The 22,320-nt window shown below is 48.2% G+C and overlaps 2 protein-coding genes across 4 annotated transcripts in view; one reads left to right on the top strand and one right to left on the bottom strand.

Annotated features, from left to right (window-relative positions):
• LOC309859719 (uncharacterized protein) overlaps nt 1-22,320 on the bottom strand; it is a 284,862-nt gene that overhangs the window by 206,764 nt on the left and 55,778 nt on the right. For all 3 annotated transcript variants that reach the window (XR_014308860.1, XM_082720774.1, XM_082720775.1), the window contains exons 5-8: nt 12,669-12,770; nt 12,527-12,568; nt 4,159-4,218; nt 3,058-3,198 (exon numbers count right to left, since the gene is read on the bottom strand). Coding sequence is in view for 2 of the 3 variants with exons in the window: in XM_082720774.1 (XP_082576900.1) it covers nt 3,058-3,198; nt 4,159-4,218; nt 12,527-12,568; nt 12,669-12,770 (345 nt within the window). In the remaining variant the exon portion in view is untranslated. The remainder of the gene's footprint in view (nt 1-3,057; nt 3,199-4,158; nt 4,219-12,526; nt 12,569-12,668; nt 12,771-22,320) is intronic.
• On the top strand, nt 13,505-22,021 carry LOC309859731 (uncharacterized protein). Its single transcript, XM_082720820.1, has 6 exons — nt 13,505-13,568; nt 15,499-15,630; nt 17,114-17,184; nt 17,635-17,659; nt 19,479-19,552; nt 20,248-22,021. The coding sequence occupies exons 1-6, from the start codon at nt 13,541-13,543 to the stop codon at nt 20,503-20,505; spliced, it is 588 nt and encodes a 195-aa protein (XP_082576946.1). The 5' UTR covers nt 13,505-13,540; the 3' UTR covers nt 20,506-22,021.

The following is a 22,320-nucleotide window of genomic DNA, read 5'->3' as shown; positions in this document are numbered from 1 at the left end:
CCCGAGTGTCTGGAAAAGTCACTGGCTTCAGCACGACTCACGGGTATATAGTCTTTGAAACAGAAACATCAAAAATTTAATCAGCAGTTGACGTGGGTTTGATGCTACCATGCAGAAAGATCTAAATGAATTCCGGAAAGGAACAAGGCACGCGACTACAAGTGGCCTACAGGGGTAGACGCAGCGACCATTCCTGAAGGGAGGGGCTGGAACGCATTCCTTGAGTCAAGAAGGGAGGAACGTGAGGGAGCGATCCTGCCACAGCCCCTCGTGTTCTGGCCACTATCAGAGGGTTCACACTGCACAGGAACCCGGGCAATGCTGGAGCACAGCACGGGAGAGGTCTCACGTGCCTCACTCACACCAGGTGTGCTGTGTCCTGGGAAGACAAGCCTTGTATTTGCTGACAATGTGGAAGAGCCTTCAGCCATGGGTCCCTGGTGCCAGGGACATCAGAGCTCGTTCATCCTGGATCGCAGCACACCCATCTACCCAGTGTGGGAGAGCCTTTAGTCGGGGCTCTAAGCTCGGGAGACACGAGAGAACTCACCCTTCCGAGGAACGGAGACATGATACACATGGGGGGAACAACTCCAGGGCAGTGCTCACCTCTGTACACAGTAAGACCACTGGAGACGCCCCTCACGGATGGAAAGAAGGTGGGGGACCCTTGTTTCAGAGAGCTCTGCTCTTCTTCCTGCCCAGGAACTCACACGGGGTAGAAGCCATGTGCTGGGATTGCTGCACAAGAGCTCACAGCAACATACATCCCTTCGAGGCCATGGGCAAGTTCCCACAGACAGAAACCGGTTGAATGTCATCTTCAGGGGAAAGCATTTAGGCCAGCCACACCCTTAGCCAGCATCCGAGGATCCACATCGGCGGCAACCCCAACAAATGCGGTCAATGTGGAAGAGCCGTTGGTTACAGCTCTCACATATGGAGACACCAGACAACTCAGAGCGGAGAAACCTGTGTCTGTCACCACTGGGGCCCCGCCTGTACCCAGAGCGCCGCGCCCACCTTGCTCACCGCCACAGAAACCACACAGTACAAACCCTTGTCTCCCGTCACTGAGGCAGAGCCTTCACCCAGAAGTGGACCCTTTCCCAACACCAGAGAACTCACATGGGGAGAGCCACTAGCGCGATATCCTGGTGGAAGAAGCTTCAGGTGGGGTTCATGCCTGAGGCTCCCGCTACCATCTCAGAGTGTGCTTCACCCCTCACACGGGAGCGAAGGTGCAGACACCCCTGGGACGCCCTGCATCATGGCTGTGGCTGAATGCCGAGGACATCCCATATGGGAATCCCATTCCTCACGGAGCCAACCCAGGAAGGACCGGAGAGGATTCGCACACAGGAAAATCCTCCCGGTCTGATGAGCAAAGGAATGGGCTCAGCTATCCCTTCTTCCCTAGCCAGCAATGACACCCTCACACCGAGGAATCACTGATCCCAACACAAGGAAGGGAAATTCTTCCCTGGACACTCCCATCAGAGAATCACTGGGCAACTACCTCCTAAGGAATTCCTCGGGGTGACTCTGAGATACAAACTCAGACACTGCAAACACATATAACGGGGCCCCATTCTGAGGGATGCGGAATGCGCTATTCCAGTAACCAATAGCTAGAAATCAAGCACACCTGCTCTGATCCAGGAGTACTTCCATAAAGGCCAGTCTCACCAAACAGGCGGCGTCTCACAACCGTGCACAAAATGCCAAGTAAGAACAGGGGATTTCTCCTTCAGGAGCTCTCACAACAGACACAGGTACTGTCCCTTGGTAGGAAGTGGGATCACGGGAAGTAACACTGCCTGGGATCCATGAGAACATCAAGTCGAGGGGGAACTCAGAGTCTCAGAACACAAGGTGATAGAAGTATGTTCACAAAAACATGAACCTATCGATGTATATAGATCGCAAGGATGAATGGCCACAAGATTCAAAAAACACATGGTTTGTGATCTACCTCTCATGTGTCCTTAATTCTACTAATATTGTCCTCACAAAGCGCAAAGGATTTAAAAAATAATTGCATGCTTAGAAATATATCTACTTCACTTACTGGAGATCGACAGAGCTAGCGAGGGAGCAAGAACACCCGGGGTCCGGCAGCGGAGAAGAGAAAGAAAGGTGCCCAATACAGGGCTTGATCCCCCAGGATCCAGGGATCCTGACCTCAGCCAAGGGCAGATGCTTACCCAACTGCGCCACCCGGGGGCTGGCAAATTAATTTCATCTTTTACAAAGATGCTCTTCTGGAAGACAGGGCACCAAAACCTCCACAGTTCAGCCTCAGGCAATGAGGGCTTCCTCCCTGTCTATGAGAACATGGAAGCCAAAGGTTTTTCTCCACCACCAAGAAGAGCTACTTATCTCTGGGCCTGAGAGGGTGTACAACCACTGCAGATGTGGAAATACTCCCCGATTCAGTAGATTTTGAACAGGAAGGCGTTCTTACAGTCCCTTCCATAAAGACAAAGCCTGTCCAGGAATGCCTGCGAAGTTCTTTCAGTTAAGGGACCAGCTTTTGGCTTTGGGTCAGGTTAAGTTATCAGGGTTATGGGACTGAGCCCCGTGTCAGGCTATGGAAGGCATGTGGAGCCTGCTGAAGGGTCGCTCTCATCCCCTGCAACACCCACTCCGCTGCAAAAAAAAAAAAAAAAAAAAAAACACGAGGAGATGCCTGGGATTCTTTGCTCTAGATGAATGGCCCAATAAAGCAAGGGTGGGCAGAAAGTCGATCATCAAGAGAATATCTATTTATAAGGTCAGGCTGCAATAACTCAGGACTCTGCTAAAAGGGGCAACCTGGAGTTCAGAAGTCTTGTGTGGGGCAGGGACTTGCAGAACCTTCTCCACATGTGCCACTAAGTCATCTTCCCCAAGCAGCCGACTCTAGACATTCTGGTTAACGGTACATCTCCATGTTAATCGACAAGAAGAGGCTCTCTTTGCCTCCGGAAGAAAGACAGAAGCCGGCACGAAAGACACCCAAGTCAAGGCCTGAATCTCAACCCAGGTGGGAGGTTCAGAACCAAGACAACTTACCACTGCGATGCACGTGCACCAGGGAGATGACAGTGGTCACACTCCTGGACGTGCTGCACTTCCACCTGCACTGAAGAGACAGAGGCCAGACGCTTTGGATGCTGCCCAGCAGGCCACGTCCCCTGAGCCTCGAAGCACCACCTGTAAAAACAAGGAGAGCATTCAGTCGAGGTCTCAGGACCCGCACGTGGGGAGACACAGAGTCACCCATGACGGAAGCAGGCCCCTCCGTCCCAGCAGGGAGTGCAGGTTCAAGGAGGCCAAAACCACCGGGCCCCGCCATCTGTCAAAGTCTTAGCATTGCTGCTGGAAGGCCTTCCCCTAAAGCATGCTTGGCGAATTGCCTGCCAGGAGTTCCATGAGGCTGATAAGGGCCTCTGGTCTTTCCTTGCTAAGACATGCCTCTCATGCGCCCTGGTACTCAACAACAACAACAACAAAAAACCACGACTGACTACCTTCCTCTTCCACAACAACCCTTCCACTTCAGGGTCGTGGCTATGGCAGAGTTCACACTGTGCGCATTTTGCCCTGATAAACGCCAACCCTCCAATAAAGCACAGAGCAGAGAGTCAGGCTTGAGCACGCTGGTGACCTGGCCGGCTGCCTCCCTCCCTCCCTCCCTCCCTGGCTCCAGTCCTTTCCTATAAGCATCTGCCTGGGCCCTGGGACTCTGGCTGTGCCCAGGTGCCCCGGGCCCTGGGTACAGGCCGTCAAAAGGCAGTTGACGGGCTACAGACTCCAGCCAGCCAGCCCTGTGCTCCCCTCAACCCAACCACCGTGGTGACCAATGTGGGCCCAGATGCCAGATCCAACTGCAGCCCCCGCCTTCCTGCTCAAACACAGGGTCGCCCCCGAAGCAAGGCACATCGGCCCCAAATAACCTGCCCCTCTGCCCCCACCTCACTGGGCTGAATATCCCCTGGGGACAGAAGCCCCAGAAGACAACACAACCTCCATTCCAGGCAGCGCATTTCACTCGTCCTCAGGTCTTGCATAGGTTGTCTGATGGGTCCATTAAAACCCGCCTACGTTATGGCCCGCGTGCTGCTCTGATGTGAGGAACCCTTCACCACCCCAGAGTTTGAAAGGTCACCTCACCCATTTCGGAGGGCTGTCCCAGTGACCACGCCCACTTCTCCTGCCAGCCTGGGACTCTGCCTGCAGAAAAAGAACAAGAAAGAACAAGAGTTGGTGATAATGTGAAGAAAAAGGAACCTTGTGTACTGATGCTGGGGATGAAAACTGGTGCAGCCATTATGGAAAACAATGTGGGGGATCCGCAAAAATTTAAAAATAGAACTGTCATATGTTCCAGTAATTCCATTACTGGGTATTTACTCAAACAAAATGAAAACATTTGAAAAGATACGTTTATATTGCAGCACTATTAACAGTAGGCAAGATATGGAAGAGCCCGTCAACAGATGAGTGGATAAAAATGACGTGGTGTATATAGAGATATATAGAGATATCTAATAGACTAGTACTTGGCCAGAGAAAAGAATGAAATCTTAACATTTGCAGCAACATGGATAAATCTAGAGGGTACACTACTAAATGAAATAGGTCAAAGAAAGACAAATATCCTATGATTTCAATCATATGTGAAAGTTAAGAAACAAAACAAAGCATAAAAGAGACCCAAAAAAAGAGACTCACAAATATAGAGAACAAACTGGTGATTGCTAGAGGGAAGGTGGGTGGAAAGAGGGCATGAGACAATGAGGGTGTGTCATTTGAAAAGAAAGACAAAACTCTATCTGAAGTCAATATTATTGTCTATGTAGAAAACCTCAAATATCTTATAAAAAGAAAAAAAAAACTATTGGAAGTAATGAGGAAATACCAAAACATCATAGGATACAAGGTCAATATAAAAAAGTCAACTATTTTCCTATATCTGAATAAAGAACTGAATTCCAAATTTTCAAATGAAAAAACTACTATTTACAATACACCCCTAAAAAGGGTACTCAAGTATAAAACCTAACACAATACATATATACAGGAAGACAAAACTGATGGAAGAAATCAAAGATCTAAATACATGGAGATAGAGCTCGTATTCATCGGAAGCAAGACTCAATATGGCTAAGACGTCAATTCTTTCCAACTTAATCGATAAATTCAATGAAATCCAAATAAAACCTCACAGTTCTTTTGCAGATAATGACAAGAAGATTCTGAAGTTTACACAGAAAGGCAAAAGATCTAGAAGAGCCAACACACTGGACACCTGGGTGGCTCAGGTGGTTGAGCATTTGCCTTCAGCTCAGGTCATGATCCCACAGTCCTGGGATGAAGTCCCGAGTCAGGCTCCTTGCTCAGAGGGGAGCCTGCTTCTCCCTCTGCCCTCTCTGCCTGTGACATCCGCTCTTTGTGCTCTCTCTGCCAAATAAATAACATCTTTTTAAAAAGTTTTAAAAAAACAGAATAGCCAACACAACGTGGAGGAAAAATGAGAATTCACATCACCTGGTCTTGAGACTAACTATAAAGCTACTAGCCACCAAGACAGTGTGTTAGTGATGAGACAGACACACAGATCAACAGAACAGATTACAAGGACCAGGAATAGAGCTACCAAAATAAAGTCAAACATTTTTTGACAAAGGCACAAAGGGAATAAAAGGAGAAAAAATAGTCTTTCAACAAATGGTGCTCGAACAACTGAACACTCATGCAAAAGAAATGAAACTAGACACAGACCTTACACAAGTATTAACTAAAAATGAATCAGAGGGCACCTGGGTGGCTCAGTAGGTTAAGCCGCTGCCTTCGGCTCAGGTCATGATCTCAGGGTCCTGGGATCGAGTCCCGCATCGGGCTCTCTGCTCAGCAGGGAGCCTGCTTCCCTTCCTCTCACTCTGCCTGCCTCTCCGTCTACTTGTGATTTCTCTCTGTCAAATAAAGAAATAAAATCTTAAAAAAAATAAAAAATAAAAATGAATCAGAGATCTAAATGTAAAAATACAAGAATAAAGAATACAGGAGAAAAATCTCTAGGACACTGGTTTGGGTGATGGGTTTTTAGATTCAACAGCAAAAGCACAGTCCACGGGGAAAAGCATGCGTTGGATATTATTTAAAATAAAGTCTTCTGCTCTGGGAAAGACATTTTTAAGAAAATGAAAGGATAAGGCACAGACAGGGAGAAAATATTTGGAACACAGATATCTAATAAAGGCTTTGTGTCCAACATCACAAAAGAGCTCTTAATGACTCAATAATAAGAAAAGAAATGACCAAATGAAAAATATGCAAAAGATTTGAACAAACTCTTCACCAAAGATATCAGGATAGCAAATAAATACACAAACAGATCGATGCTCCACATCACCTCAGTGGGAATATGCAGACACCATGACACAGGTACTGGAATGGTTACATCAAAAATAATGACAGTGCCAATTTCAGGTCCAGAATCAGAACAACAAGATTCTGATTCGTAGTTGGTAGGAACAAAAACTGATACAGCAACTTTGTAGAAATAGTTTGGCAATTTCTTGCGAAGGTAAACATACATACATACATACATACATACATAACCAACACAGCAATTTCACACCCTGTGTTTTTGAAAACTTATGTTTTAAAACCTACATGTGAATATTTCTAGCACCTTAATTCAAATGGTCCCAAACTGGGAGAATCAAGCATCCATGGGTTAACCACTCTGAAATCATGTATGTGTATTCTAAAATTGAACTATCAAATAAATGAAATTCCGATGTCAGCTGGATTCTCACTGTTAGTGCAGGAGATTACAGACAAGCAAGGAGAGAAGGTTAGAATATTCCATCTGGTAATGCTTACAACAGTGTGAATACTTAGCTTACTATAGATACAGATGGTGACATACTAAAATATTTATAGACACGTGTATATACATGAGTGAGTATACACATATTCCCTGTTCAGTTAGCTGAGAGTGTCTTTGAGCAATGACTTAACAGTCACAACAGACACAACTAGTTCCCCAATCTTGATTTCTCATACTATGCTCCAATGAAAAGAACCAGAACTACTTAGGGGGAAAAAATGGCTAATTCTACGGCAGGAAAGACATAAGATGTACCTGGAAAATCTACTGCCACAGAGTAAGGTAGAAATACTCAAACAATAACCGGGTATGTCAATAGACACAGGAACCATCAGGATGTGCTTTTTAAAAAATTTATTTACTTGTTTTTGAGAAAGTAGGAAAAGGAGAGAAAGCATAAGCAGCAGGGAGGAACACAGGGAGAGAGAGAATTTCTCTTTATTTATTTATTTATTTATTTATTTATTTGATAGGCAGAGATCACAAGTAGTCAGAGAGGCCGGCAGAGAGAGAGGGGGAAGCAGGCTCCCTGCTGAGCAGAGAGGCCGATGTGGGGCTCGATCCCATGATCCCGGGATGACGACATGAGCCGAAGGCAGAGGTTTTTACCCACTGAGCCACCCAGGAACCCTGAGAGAGAGAATTTCAAGCAGGCCCCACATTAAGCAAAGAGCTCAACGTGGGGCTGGATCCCAGGACCCTGAGATCATGACCTGAGCTAAAATCAAGAGTCAGACACACAACCAACTCAGCCACCCAGGTGCCACTAGAAGATGCTTTACTAACCAACCTGGAACAACTTGAGCAACCAAAGGAACAAGGTATCATTGTACTAGAACCAAAATATAAAATAACTACCCATGAATTCGTGCTGATATAAATGGATTAGTAAATAGGAAAGAACAGAAAATTCTCCTGTGCAGAATTCCTGATAATTTATGTACATAATTGTGTAGCTACTCCAACAGGAAGGAGGTATAGTGTAAGTGGTATAGTGTAACTGCCCACTTCCTTCCGAGGAGTACAGCATGAGGACAGAGAAAACAAAGTAATAAGTCATGTCCAGAGCACTAACCCTTGATATGATAAGACCAAAGGACATTTTATCTCTGTGGTCTTCCTCCAAGAAACTCGTAACCTCAGTCTAATCATGAAAACAACAGCAGAGAATTCCCAATTGAGGGGCATTCTACAAAACACCTAACTGTACTCCTCAAAACTGCCCAGGTTATCAAAAACGAGGGCAGTCGGGGCGCCTGGGTGGCTCAGTGGGTTAAGCCACTGCCTTCGGCTTGGGTCACGATCTCAGCGTCCCGGTATCGGGCCACGCATCGAGCTCTTTGCTCACCAGGGAGCCTGCTTCCTTCTCTCTCTCTGCCTGCCTCTCTGCCTACCTGTGATCTCTCTCTGTCAAGTAAATAAATAAAATCTTAAAAAAAAAAAAAAAGAAAAGATATTTAAAAAAAAACAACAACAACAACAAGGAAAGTCTGAGAAATTGTCACAGCCAAGGGGAGCCTAAACAAACGACAAAGTGAAAGGTGGCATTCTGAAACAAAATACCTGCATGGGGGAGAAAACACCAGGGTCAACTATCAAAAGACAAATCACATCCCATAAAATAATAGTTTACAACCCATATAATGGACAAGCACTAGTATCGCTAATCTAAAAGAGCTAGACATTCAAAAAGAAGAAAAACAAAAAAAGCCACAAACCTAAGAGCAAAATGGGCAAAATATGAACAGAGGGTTCACAGAAACGTAAATACACCTTTCAGATACATGAAAAAATACTTAACCTCACTCATACTTAAGAAGCTTACAGAGATAAACTTCATAAAATGCCATGTTTCTCTTTCCACTACCAAAATTCCAGAAGTTGAAGCACATGTTCTATGGGGGAAGCTGTGGACAAACAAGCACGGATGCAGTTTCGATGGGAGTGACACAAAATGATACCACAATCCTGAATGATCGAGTTATCAATTCTATGCACCCGTTGACCTGGCAGCACACTTCTAGGAATTTATCGGATAGAAAAAACCTATATGTACAAGGTCATTCACTAGAACATGGTTTGTAATAGCAAAAGGTTTGAAATAGTGCATAACTAATAATAACCAGTTAACTAACTATGGAACGTCCATGCTTGATTACTGTGCACTTATAACAAAGAAACAATCCGTGTTCTGTTTAGATACAGATATCTACAGCAGGAGGACCATAACTCCAGTTTGTCTGGGACTGTCCCGATATAGCCAGTTGTCCCATTATAACTTTATGGAACCTCTTTCATTCTCAGTGGAAGTGTCTCAGTTGAGATGAAAAATGTCACCCTTCCTAGAGGGAACATCACTTAACCTTTAACCATGTTATTACTAATTCAGAAGTATTTTATTAAAAAGAGAGAGAGAGAGAGAGAGAGAAGACCAGTCAGGGAAAAACACAGACTGAAGAAAAGCAGTGAGCCAAGGATGGTTGAGCAACAAACCCAAGGAGAGGCAACGTCTGGGGCAAAAGGGAAAGACAACTTTGTGAGGAACAGTAAGGGGATGTATCAGAGTTAAGAAAGGAAAGCTAGCAGGCAGGTGTCAGAAACAACAGAGACTGAGGGTTATGCTGCAGGATGGTCAAGTAAGACAAAGCCAAAAACTGGATTTGACTACAATTAGGTAGCCTTTTCCAGAGCTGACTCAGCTGAATGTCGAAGAAGCAAAAATGCATTCATGAAGTTGAAATATGAATGAGAAATGCAGAAACCAAAGCCGGAACAGGCGGCTATTCAAGCTAGAGATGTGAACAAGCGGACACACAAACACTTAGGGAGAGTCATCTGGAGGACGCGTGGTCCCTCCATTCCACCAGATCTTCAAAGTCCTATTCCTGGATCAAGCAGGACCATGAGAGGGCTGTCCACTCAGACCTCAATTGTTCGGTCCCCTGAAAAGCATCCATACACTTCTAGCACAATGCTGTGTCTACCAGATATGATTATAGGCTATTTTAGTGTTGTTATTGGGAAAATCAAAGGAAGTTTTACAACTTGCACAACTCTGTGAAATTAAGAGTCCTGCTTCTCATTCTACCAACTGTTCTTTGAATTTGCTTGATATACTTGATTCACCTCCCTTCAAGTAATTCTTGCCAATTTCTATCTTTTCGGTTTTATTTTTAAGATTTTATTTATTCATTTGACAGACAGAGATCACAAGTAGGCAGAGAGGCAGGCACAGAGAGAGAGGGAAGCAGGCTCCCTGCTGATCTGAGAGCTCGATGTGGAGCTCTATCCCAGGACCCTGGGATCATGACCTGAGCCAAAGGCAGGGGCTTTAACCCACTGAGCCACCCAGGAGCCCCTCTATTTTTTTGTTTAAAAAATATGAATCCTTTCAAATTTTAGAAAACTCATTTTAAAACAAAGTGGAATCAGGTAACGTGATGCCCCCAGCTTTATTTTTGTGTTTCAACATTTCCTTAGCGATTCGGGTTCTCTTCCGATTCCATACAAATTTTAGGATTCGTTGCTCCAGCTCTTTGAGGAATACCAGTGCAATTTTGATCGGAATGGCATTAAAAGTATATATTGCTCTAGGCAGTATAGACATTTTAACAATATTTATTCTTCCGATCCAAGAGCATGGAATGGTCTTCCATCATTGTGTGTCTTCTTCAATTTCTTTCATGAGTGTTCTGTAGTTCCTCGAGTACAGATCCTTTACCTCTTTGGTTAGGTTTATTCCCAGGTATCTTATGGTTCTTGGTGCTATCGTAAATGGAATCGATTCTCTAATTTCCCTTTCTGTATTTTCATTGTTAGTGTATAAGAAAGCCACTGATTTCTGCACATTGACTTTGTATCCTGACACATTGCTGAATTGCTCTATGAGTTCTAGTAGTTTGGGGGTGGAGTCTTTTGGGTTTTCCATATAAAGAATCATGTCATCTGCGAAGAGAGAGAGTTTGACTTCTTCATGACCAATTTGGATACCTTTTATTTCTCTTTGTTGTCTGATTGCTATTGCTAGGACTTCTAATACTATGTTGAACAAGAGTGGTGAAAGTGGGCAATCCTTGTCTTGTTCCTGATCTCAACGGGAAGGCTGCATGGTACTGGCATAAAAACAGACACATAGACTGTGGAACAGAGTAGAGAGCCCAGCTATGGACCCTCAATCCTATGGTCAATTAATCTTCGACAAAACAGGAAAAAATATACAGTGGGAAAAAGACAGTCTCTTCAATAAATGGTGCTGGGAAAACTGGACAGCTATATGTAGAAGAATAAAATGCGACCATTCTCTTACACCGTACACAAAGATAAACTCAAAATGGATAAAAGACCTCAACGTGAAACAGGAATCCATCAGAATCCTAGAGGAGAACATAGGCAGTAATCTCTTCGGTATCAGCCACAGCAACTTCTTTCAAGATATGTCTCCAAAGGCAAAGGAAACTAAAGCGAAAATAAACTTTTGGGACTTCATCAAAATCAAAAGCTTCTGCACAGCAAAGGAAACCGTCAAAAAAACAAAGAGGCAACCCACGGAATGGGAGAAGATATTTGCAAATGACAGTACAGACAAAAGGTTGATATCCAGGATCTATAATGAACTCCTCAAACTCAACACACACGAAACAGGCCAACATATCAAAAAATGGGAAGAAGATATGAACAGACACTTCTCCAATCAAGACATACAAATGGCTATCAGACACATGAAAAAATGTTCATCATCATTAGCCCTCAGGGAGATCCAAATTAAAACCCCATTGAGATATCACCTTACACCAGTTAGAATAGCCAAAATTAACAAAACAGGAAACAACATGTGTTGGAGAGGATGTGGAGAAAGGGGAACGAACCCTCTTCCACTGTTGGTGGGAATGCAAGTTGGTGCAGCCTCTTTGGAGAACAGTGTGGAGATTCCTCATGAAATTAAAAATAGAACTTCCCTATGACCCTGCCATTGCACTCCTGGGTATTTACCCCAAGGATACAGATGTCGTGAAAAGAAGGGCCATCTGTACCCCAATGTTTATAGCAGCAAGGGCCACGGTCGCCAAACTGTGGAAAGAACCAAGATGCCCCTCAACGGATGAGTGGATAAAAAAGATGTGGTCCATATACACTATGGAGTATTATGCCTCCATCAGAAAGGATGAATACCCAACTTTTGTAGCAACATGGACGGGACTGGAAGAGATTGTGCTGAGTGAAAAAAGTCAAGCAGAGAGAGTCAACTATCATATGGTTTCACTTATTTGTGGAGCATAACAAATATCATGGAGGAAAAGGGGTGTTAGAGAGGAGAAGGGAGTTGGGGTAAATTGGAAGAGGAGATGGATCATGAGAGACTATGGACTCTGAAAAACAATCTGAGGGGTTTGAAGTGGCGGGGGGGTGGGAGGTGGGGGTACCAGGTGGTGGGTATTATAGAGGGCACGGATTGCATGGAGCACTGGGTGTGGTGAAAAAATAATGAATACTGTTTTGCTGAAAATAAATAAATTGAAAAAATTTTTTTAAAAATAAATTAAAAATAAAACCCTGTCACAGACCCCCCCCCAAATAAATGAATAAATAAATAATGAATAAGTAAATAAATAAAACAAAGTGGAAATAAACAAACAAAAAGCTCACCTGGGATGTGTTTCTTTTCTGCTCTGAGTCGAGGAGGGAGAGCTGAGGAAGAAGGAAGGAAGAAGGAAGTTAGAAGAGACTTGGCCTGCCTTGCAGTTCCTGGATTCACCTGCCTACGCAGCGCCACATACAAGATACTTACATGCCCATGTGTGGCTCCGACAGATGTTGAGCTTAGACATGATACTCTTCACTGAGTGAATGTAAACAATTGTTCCTTCTGGATTTATTATCAATTTAGGTTCTGTGACACAGAAAAATTAAAAACATGAGAAGATGAGTTGAACATTTACCAGTAACCTAAAGGAGGAAACACTATGGCCTTTTCAGAACTGATGTGGGAAAAATTAAAAATTAAAAATCTCAAGCCACATTGTTATTCTGTTTTCCTGTGAACACTATTAATCCCCTGAGGTCAGAAAATCCAAGAAACTCTGGAAAAAAGAGATGGGGGTGTCGAAGCCAAGGTAAAAAAATAAATGTTTAATGTTGGTTTCTTACAACTTTCAAAAGGTCATTAAATAAGAAACTATCTTTGACTTAATTAAACTATCTATGACTTAACCCACTGAGCCACCCAAGAACTCCTGGAGAGACTTTGTGAAACAATCTCGTATAAACAGAGGAGTTTTCCAGAGTAGCAGATAGGAAAATGAACGTTTCAGTCTCCTAGGTGCCCTCAGGAGTCTCCTCTTCTGGATGTCCAAAAATGCAGGTAGTTAACATACAGCGCAGTATTGCGTTCTGCAGTACAACTCGGGGACTCATCACTTCTCTCCACCACTCAGTGCTGACCACAAGTGCCTTTCTCAATGCCTATCATCTAACGACTCCTCTCCAACCCACTTCCCTCCATGACCCCACAGAAGTGTGCAGGGATGCCTTCACCCTCAGAGTTCTGTCATGAGCCATCGCCACGGTGACCTGATGACACGCGTCCATCCTTCCGTTTCAACTGTCACTCTGTGAGCCGAGGTTGTGGCGGTTTGGTGAGCGGCTGTAGAAGTCCCCACGATGGGGAATCTTAACTGCTGTTGTACGGGTATGTGCCTATCGATTTTCTCAATTCTCTTCTCTCGAGCTGGTTGCCTCCCTTTCACAGAGACAGGCTTCTTCCCTTTGGCTTTTCCGCTCAACCCTCTGATTCCTCCACCCGGTTCGATGCCTGTGCTTGTTCGTTTGTCTGGGTGATTTCGCTAGGATTTCGTGGGGAAGCTGCCATCCTTAAAGTACTTCTACGTTCAGAAAACCATACTCTTTCTGAATACCCATTTCGGACACAGTCCTAAAGGGACAACACACAGGTCACACGCCACACTGCTGTCCCCGGATCAGGAGAACCTTGGTGCGACCCAGGCACCACATTTGAGGGGGAGGAATTGCCGGTCACCTCTTCCCGATGGACACGACAAAATCGGAGAGGAAGGGTCAGCGGTCGAAATGCAGCTGTTTTTAGAAGGAGAGACACTGGAAGATAGCGGGGTGGTCTCATGGGTTGATGTGCAGGGTTTCACGGGCCGTCTGCTTGATGCCGGGGAGTGCACGGGAACGGGCTGTGCCACCGGGTGGGTGGACAGAACACACGGCAGTTGCACAGTGGACTGTCTGCTGGTCTCAAAGGTACTGCTGGGCTGGGTTCTCCAGGCCCGGCCTAGGGAGGGAGACAGGAGACTGTCCGCTTAACCTACAGTCTCCAGAGGGGATCAAGAGACCTGAGAGTAGACAGGGGATGCTGGCAAAAATGAGAGAGTAGGGAGGGACTCACGCCAGCCAGGGTAGCCTCACTTCCATCCAGGCTCCTCAGAGCAGTCCGCATGGCAAGAGCGGGCCCCTCAGCATCATCCGTCTCCTTCCTGAAACCAACCACCCCACATGGCCAGCCCACATGGCCACCTCCATGATCGTTCGTACCATCGACTGCTCCTCGGGACTGGCGAGCTCAAGGCAAGCGTGTTCTTGGTGGGGTCAAAGTGTAACCTGTGGGAGCGGAAGGCAAGCGAGTTCTCGACGGGGTCCTATGTGACCGTTGGGAGTCTGAATCACCTTGGGAGCCAAGCAGAACCCCAGGAGCCGTGGGCTGCAACTGGCCTTCAGGACAGCCTTGGCGACTGGGCTGACCTTGCAGAGAGGTGAGGGAACGTGGCCCATGCTACCCGTTCCTGGTCCTTCACTAGGGCCCCACTGGGCAGAAACCGCCACATAGTTGATGTCAGGGCCCCAAACACAGATGTGAGTGAGGACTGAGGCTGGTCTCGTGGCCCTCGCTCTCCCCTACAGAAACACTGGCACAGAGGAATTTCAGATTGTGAGGGCAGCTCTTGGTTCAGGGCTTCAGGACCTTTCCTCAGGGGCCGTGGGTTGGTGTCAGGGGCGGGGGGGATCTCTGGCCACAGGGAAACAACAACATCCCTGTCCCAGATCAATCCTTCATCGGGGCCCTCCACTGTCCTCCACTGTGGCTTCAACCACAGCCAGCCATCTAGCTGAGTCCCTAGGCGGTCCCTTCCTCAACACCTGCGGAGCGGCTGGGCAGCATCCAGTCCTCCCCTAGGTCCCAGGTGCTCCTTAGACTCAATCACTTGGGACACCGTGGCGGCACACTAACGTCTAGGCCGGAGGGCAAGGAAGCGGGCACAGAGGGTTCTGGGGAACACTCTCGGGTAGGTGTGGCTGCTCAATGGCTGTGACTGAGGACATCACGCGTGCTCACGGCACTCTGTTGCGTTTCTGTCCTGTCTCTGCTCCATACAAGCCGTTGCCCACAGAACCTGTGGGTGTGGGAGGGGGCTGAATTCAGAGCACAGCACATGGTGACCTCTTCCTAAGTCCCACCTGGAGGGAGGAATGCCTGCTGGGCACCTGGCGAGTAGGGGCAGGAGACGGATGGACCAGAAGGAAAGGATGTCCAATCCCCCTATGGGCTCCTGACGACAAGGTGCCGACACTGTTCTCTATTTCTGTGCGTCTCCCAGAGTTCTGTGGGGAGTGTTTCCTCGACGATGTGGAGACGCCCCCACCCACGCCCCTCCCTCCACGAGGACCCAAGAAGAGAGTGCGGTTCTCCTTCCATGATGAGGTGTACATCATCAAGGACACCAAGGAAGGTACGTTGGGGATTGACTCATTACGTAGATTGGAGACACATTCTGTCGTTCACTAGCACATACATAACCGAAGCCTTTAAAACTGCTGAGACACATTGTCCTCTGATTTCACTGGTAGCCATTTCCCTCTATGCCGTCCGTCCGTCCCCTTTTACGTCCACGGGTCATGATGAGATCCTCATTCAAACTGGACCCAAGGGGCACAGGAAAAAAGTGTCTACTAGCTGAAGGGATAGATCTTAGGTCGTTCTGGAACACACAGGTCCCTACAGGTCTCCCCAGGAAACATGGTTCTTAGATGTGTAGGAAGGAAGAGACTATGTTTTCCGCTGAACAGAAAAATGGGCCAGAATACGACAGGAGGTTTCACGATGCCCCCCCCCCTTCACTTCCGCCCATTAGCCACATCTTACATGGGTGTGCTACGTATCTTCAAAGGAACAAAACGACCTCGCCACATTTGGGGAACTGAAGTACCCAGTACATTCCACGTGGTTACCGTTCTACAAATGGGGCCAATGCCTTCGGTGACGTCTTCTCATTTTGGAAACACAGAAATCTGCGCACTAATGTCTCACACAGCGGGGTTCCCAATAGCCCCAGACAGGCACTGCCCCCAAATCCATCACGGGAGGAAAGAACACATTCAATGGCATCCATACGCATCATGGAGTGCAATTCAGGCGCAAGAAGAAACAAAGGTTTCCAATATTTTACGAAACAGATGGGCCCTGGAAACCTAACACGCATTTTGAAAGCAAGCACACAAGGAAAGAGGTACATTACACGATCCCAGGCTTTGAGGACACTCCAGTAGGGACATTCGTAGACCCAGAAAGTGGAAGGGACGGTGCAGGGAGGAAACGGGGAGGGCCGGTCATGTCGTCACGGGTACAGAGGGGCCAGGGGATAGGATGGCAACGTTCTCCCCATAGATGGCAGTGCGGTCTACAAAGCATCACGGATGTCAGCACTGTCACCGAACGGACGCGTACTAACAAATACAACCGTCCCCAGTACTTAGATTCCATCACCGAAAAACCCACTACTCCAAGGCACGACAGAGGAGCGATAGGGTCCCACAGCAGAGGTGCAGGGGAGACAGCTGAACAGGCCCCATGACCAGCTGAAGAAGTGGCAAGCTGGCTTGGCTTCACAGTGGGCAGGAAGGCTCAGGGGACTGCGCCCTGAAACCCAGGGTGCCTTGAGTGTTTCCCAGACAGACGCTGAGAGTTCCCACTGATGACATCCCCTCCGTTAGAAAGCCAAGGCCCCATTTCCCTTTTCCATCCTGCTCCCCTCCTCTGTGTTTTGTGTACAGCACTGTGTACTGTCTCCACCACTGTGTCCAACACAGGCCTTGCGTGGTCACCCTTCACGTCCATTCCCTCTGGCCCCGCATCCACATCCAGCAGACTTAACTCCCCGAGTCATTCCTGAGTAGTGCAGCCAATGTCCTGACAGCTCCTCTCTGTTTTCCTAGACCGGGTGGAGGGACAGTCCAAGCACCTTCCTAGGGGCTGGAAAAAGGAAGGTCCCCCAACTCTCCCTGAGGTAAGCTCACCTCTCTTTCTCAGAGACATAAATGGTGCTTCCTTGATTTCTTCCATCAGTGGAGTTTGATGAACATCGGGCACTTTACCTCCCAGGGGAAGGGGGCAGCAGCCTCCCCTCATAGAAGAATGCTGGGTCTGACCTCTTACGCACAGTGGACCCAAAAAGGGTGATGACACAGGACAGCCTCAGTTACAAACTCCATGGGATCAAACACAAGGTTTCTGCTTGAAAGAGAACGTTCTGTCTGTTGATCAGAATGGACTTCGGAGATTGAATGATGCTCCAGCATCATTCAAACGGTCCTCCTGAACTCGGGTGGGGGGACATGGACTCAACCACGGGACCTCATCCAATTAACTGCCTGAAGTCCTCCCCAAACCAAAGAGCTGGCCCAACAGAGGACAGGATGCTGGGATCCTCACTGTGTTTCCTTTTCCCCAATCGCAGGTAGACGCTGGGAGCAAGGACAGCTGTACGTATTTAAGAGCATCGGGCTCTGGGGAGGAAATCTAGAGTACAAAGAAGCCTGCCCCCTGATTCTGGGTTCCAACAAGGAACGGGGGGTGGGGGATACTGACCGAGACTGTCCGGTGAGGCACGGTCACCACGTCGAACAGGGCCTGGAAGAACTCGTACATAGGGAAGGGCTGATCTGTGTGCACGTGGGATGAAGGCCCTGTGTGCGTGGGGGTGTGCGTGGGGGTGTGCAGGTGTGTGTATGTGTCCCCATGCGTTATGCTTGGGAACGTGATTGTGTGCCTTTCCCAGGAGATCTTTCTCACACTTCCACCACAGTCACAGTGCCCCCCTTCCAAAACACTCTCATCACCCTGGCACACTTGACATACTCCTTCCCCTACCCACCACAGCTGTACCTGGAGGACATTTCCCTTTGATTTCCTGAGACGGGCATGGTGCAGAGATGAAGGGACCAAACCCTTGACCTCCTACTTGGAAAGCCAAGATTGGAGCTCAGGTTCCAATCTGAAAGTTGCTCTGGCCTACCCACCTGTGTTAGTCCCTCAGCCAGGGGGGGTCATGATGTACCATGGGTGCTAGCTAGCAAAGGGCCATAAGCATCTGTGCACACAGCCAAATACCTAGATTCTATGATGGTCCCCCACAGGACCCAACATGACACAGTGGCTTCCATGGACACAGAAGCCAGGGCAAGCTTAGAAGCCCACGTTCAAGATTACAGCCTGGTCCCTGGAGTCAAGTGCACAGAGAAAAGCCACATCCTCGTGCTCAAGCCCACATGGCTGGAAAGCGTGTGGACCCGTGGAGGACAGAACAGGGCAACATCAGTCATAGCCGGTCTCAGTGTGTACACACGACCGACCAATGGCAGAAAAGCATCACGGAGGGAACTGACTGTACTTGATAAGATTTCCCTAAGCCTCAGGAAGGTTCAGATTCTCTAAGCACACACTCAAATACCACTAGCCAATAGGAAAGCAAGGTCAAGCTTGGGTGGAAGCTTTACACGCAACATCCCCGGAGCAAATCTCCTGCAAAGCAGGCCGACAGCCTATCAACACACACTCCAACAAGACTCCACTGTGTAAGCAACTTTCCACTGGTCAGAACACCTGGGAGGGTTCGGACAGCCACTGTCTTTACGGGAAACACGCACAACACACACACACACACACACACACACACACACACACACACGGGACAGCTCAAGAACAGTGGAAGGATTCTATCACACTCATCGACGGTGATGGCTGTTTACAGAAGCTAAGATGTCCGTGCTCTCCAGTGTTGCACATGGCATTTTCTGAAGACAAAGAAAGGATGAGTGAAGCAAACTACTAGGCTCCTTTCCTGAGGGTTGAATGCAGCCTGGCAAGTGAGGCTGCTTTTTAGGCCGTGCAAAATCTTACAGAGACGTGATGCATATAGTCGCAGCAGGTGGGGATCTTGGGCCCAGAGCTGATGTCCAAAGCAGCAGCGTGGGACGCCTTAGTGGCACGTCAGTCAGGAGAGGTTATGGGACTCGGTCCTCACACAGAAGCCAGCTTAGGCTTCCCATGTACTGGACTGGCTATTTGGCTTTGATCGGGCTCACTTTAGCTAGAAAGACAAGAACCCTCTTCGCATTTCCTCCCTGCTCCTCTCCCATCCCTTCCCCTCTGCACCAAGGACAAGGCCCGGCAGCAGTGCCGCCCGTACCTCCTACGCTCCCCCACGCGCACACTCCCCTCCTGTCCTCATCCATCCAAAATCCCCGCCTACTTCCTGAGCAGCCTCACCAGTGTCCTCACGGTGCCTCTGTATCCTCCTAGCTCTCCACGATGACCTGATGGAAGAGCTACTACCCACTTTGAGGGCTGAGGAGGAAACTCCGACTCTCCCTCAGGTAAACTCATTGTTCCTCAACTTTTTATTTATTTAAGACAGAAAGAGAAGGAGAGAGAGAGAGACAGACAGACAAACAGACCGAGTGCGCACGAGAGCGCAAGCAGGGGGAGTAGCAGAGGGAGAGGAAGAAGCAGGCTCCCCTTTCAAGCAGGGTGCCCAATGTGGGCCTCCATCCCAGGACCCTAGGATCAAGTCCTGAGCTGAAGGCAGAAGCTTCAATGTATGAACCGTTGGGTCACCTCGCTAAAGTCATTTTGTGCTTCTGAGGGACAGCCAGTGTTTGATTTCTCTTTCCATGAACATCTGAGCATGGACATGCCAGAGGGGAGAGACAATGTCCTTGGTGCTGAGAGCCTGCCATGTGGTTATACCATTAATGGACAGCGGATTGAGACGGGCACTGAGAAAACATCACCATCATTGCTTAGACAATGGATGGTCGTGAGCATTTTCCACCAGGTCATTCTGTCTATGGGAAATGGCTTTGGAATGAGTTGCTGAAGAAAATGGACGGGGGAGTTTTGACATAACAAGCCGGAGCCTTTTCGGGAGGTCATTTCCTCCTCCTCTGGATCATAGACTCAATGACCGCATCCCATCTAGCTTGCTTACGACACACACCAAGGGCACAGAGATGTGTGCACACGGTGTGCACAGGGTGCGGGGATCCTCACTGGGTTTCCCTTTCTCCAGCTGCAGGAGGCGGTCACCGGATATGGCCCATATGCCTATTCCCCCATCACTCCCTTTAGGGAGACAGATGTAGCTGAAGATCAAGGTAGGGCTTTCTCTCCTCCTTTGGTCTGGAGAGCTTCCCCCCTTCTGAGTTCCTCCCGGGAACGGAAGCTGGGGCGGACTGAACAAACGGAGTGTCCTGCAGAAAACCAGGACCCTGTGCTACAGTCCCTGGAAACCAGTAGGTCATGCGGGCGGTGTGCTTGGTGCGTCTGAGGGTTGGGGCTTGTTTTCGCGTGGGTCGATGCGACGGGACCGGGCATGTGGGTGTGCGGACTCCGTCGAGTTTCACCAGAAGACATCTCCCACTGAATGGACTTGACGGCACGGGTCAAAGTTTCAAAGCCAAACCTCCTTCATCCCCGCTGCACACACCCCCCCTAGGACACCACATTCCTCCCTGACCCCAGCTCCACCTGGAGGGTTGCTCAGGATTCCCTTTCCTCAGACAGGGATGGGGAGAAAGGAAGGGGCCCACATCTGTCCTAGCTCGGGACGTTCCTAAGACAGGGTCAAAACACAAAGGAATCAGAAGCTACTTTAGTCGACCCAGACATCACCACCAGCCTTACAAAAACGCTCCCATCTTGAACGCACAGAGGGAAGGCTCACTGGCAAATGGCAATAGCCAGGAAAGCTTCATCATTAGCTCGGGGCCCGATCCGACTTCCTGACAATCTGCTACATGGCCAGGTTAGAGAGTGCCCTTCTCTCGCCTGGCCTCCGCTCTCTCGTGAACTTGCCTGGTCCTGACTGGGGGAGGTGGGTCCCGGGAAACTGGGTCCCGCGGACTCCAAGGACACACCCACATGTCACAGGCAAGGAAGACTGGGAAGAATCAGCACTTTGTGGATGGGGACTCTGTTGGAATGGTCAGATGTCAGTACGTAGAAATCCTGGGTCTTTGGTTTTCCTGACCCTGCATGACTCAGGGACAAATAGAAACCTCTAGGGTACTTGTGCTTGCATTGAATGCAACCCTGCCACACAGCATTCCTCTGCAGAAATACAATCTCCTAGTAGAGGTGAGAGATAGGTGGGAGCGGCCACGAATCGGTCTTGACAATGACCACGACACAGTCGCTGGTTGGAAGAGCTTGCCCGTCAGTACAACGGACCGTGTGTCTTAGTGTTTACCCACTTTCGGCTTGAAGAGGTCACCCTGATTCCATTCCCTGTAGCTCGAGTTCAGAGTCAGTATTTCTCCCTCCGTTCCTGCTCCTTGCCCTGACCTCTCTCGATGCAGCAGCAGCTTACTCAGTCCATACCCACGCAACCCAACGTCGCCATACACTCCCGGGCACGCCCACCCCAAGCGAAACTCCCTGAGCTCTTCCTACCGAGCCCCACCATTGGACTGACCATTCTGTGGATCTCTCCCTAGCTTGGCTGGATGGACAGGCGGGTGAACGTTCAACAGGAACGACAGAGGAAGACGCCCCGTTTTACACCAGAGTGGTACGCTGGCCTTTCTTTGGGGGAGACACAAAATTCTTCTGGCTTTTTAAATCAAGGTCACATAAAAAACAATCTCAGCGTGCACAATTGAAAGGGTAGGGAGAAGTTTGAGAGAGAATCTGTTACCAAATGCTACCTAACCCCGAAGGCATTGCAGGGGGGCTGGGACAACCACAGCATGATCACCTACCATCTGGAGGAGAGGGAGCTTTAGTACGGGTAGCAGCTATTCCTCCTTGGCACCTATTTTGTCCAGTGGGACCCGGCACGTGGGACCTCTAGGAAGACTGGGCACATCTGTGGAGAACTCATTTTGCTCTTGGGGCTCACGGGCCTCTAGCACCCTTCCCCATCTGGCTTCCTCTGGTGCCCCAGGGAACAAAAGAGCCATGCAAACAGGACAAAGCCTGATTTGATGTTCATACTGTTTTCTATTCTGAAATCACAGGTGTCCCTGCTGGAAGGGGATGGCGGTAAGTATTCTGTACTCTAGAGTCACTCACTTGTTTGCAACAACCTGGAAAAGGGCCAAGGTCGGGGCTTCGTCGCAGCCACGATGAGAACCACCCTGAT

Source organism: Mustela nivalis (genome assembly GCF_964662115.1).
Source record: "Mustela nivalis genome assembly, chromosome: 2".
Lineage (NCBI taxonomy): Eukaryota > Metazoa > Chordata > Mammalia > Carnivora > Mustelidae > Mustela > Mustela nivalis.
The sequence above is the reverse complement of the archived record's forward strand: the minus strand, read 5'-3'. Positions and strand labels throughout refer to the sequence as shown.

What these genes read in the sequence shown, in the direction of transcription:
- LOC309859731 (XM_082720820.1), top strand. Translation starts at nt 13,541, where the DNA reads ATGGGGAATCTTAACTGCTGTTGTACGG. An exon ending in CGCTGGGAGCAAGGACAGCT is followed by an intron (nt 17,660 to 19,478) that starts GTACGTATTTAA and finishes GTATCCTCCTAG; the next exon opens with CTCTCCACGATGACCTGATG. An exon ending in AAACTCCGACTCTCCCTCAG is followed by an intron (nt 19,553 to 20,247) that starts GTAAACTCATTG and finishes CCCTTTCTCCAG; the next exon opens with CTGCAGGAGGCGGTCACCGG.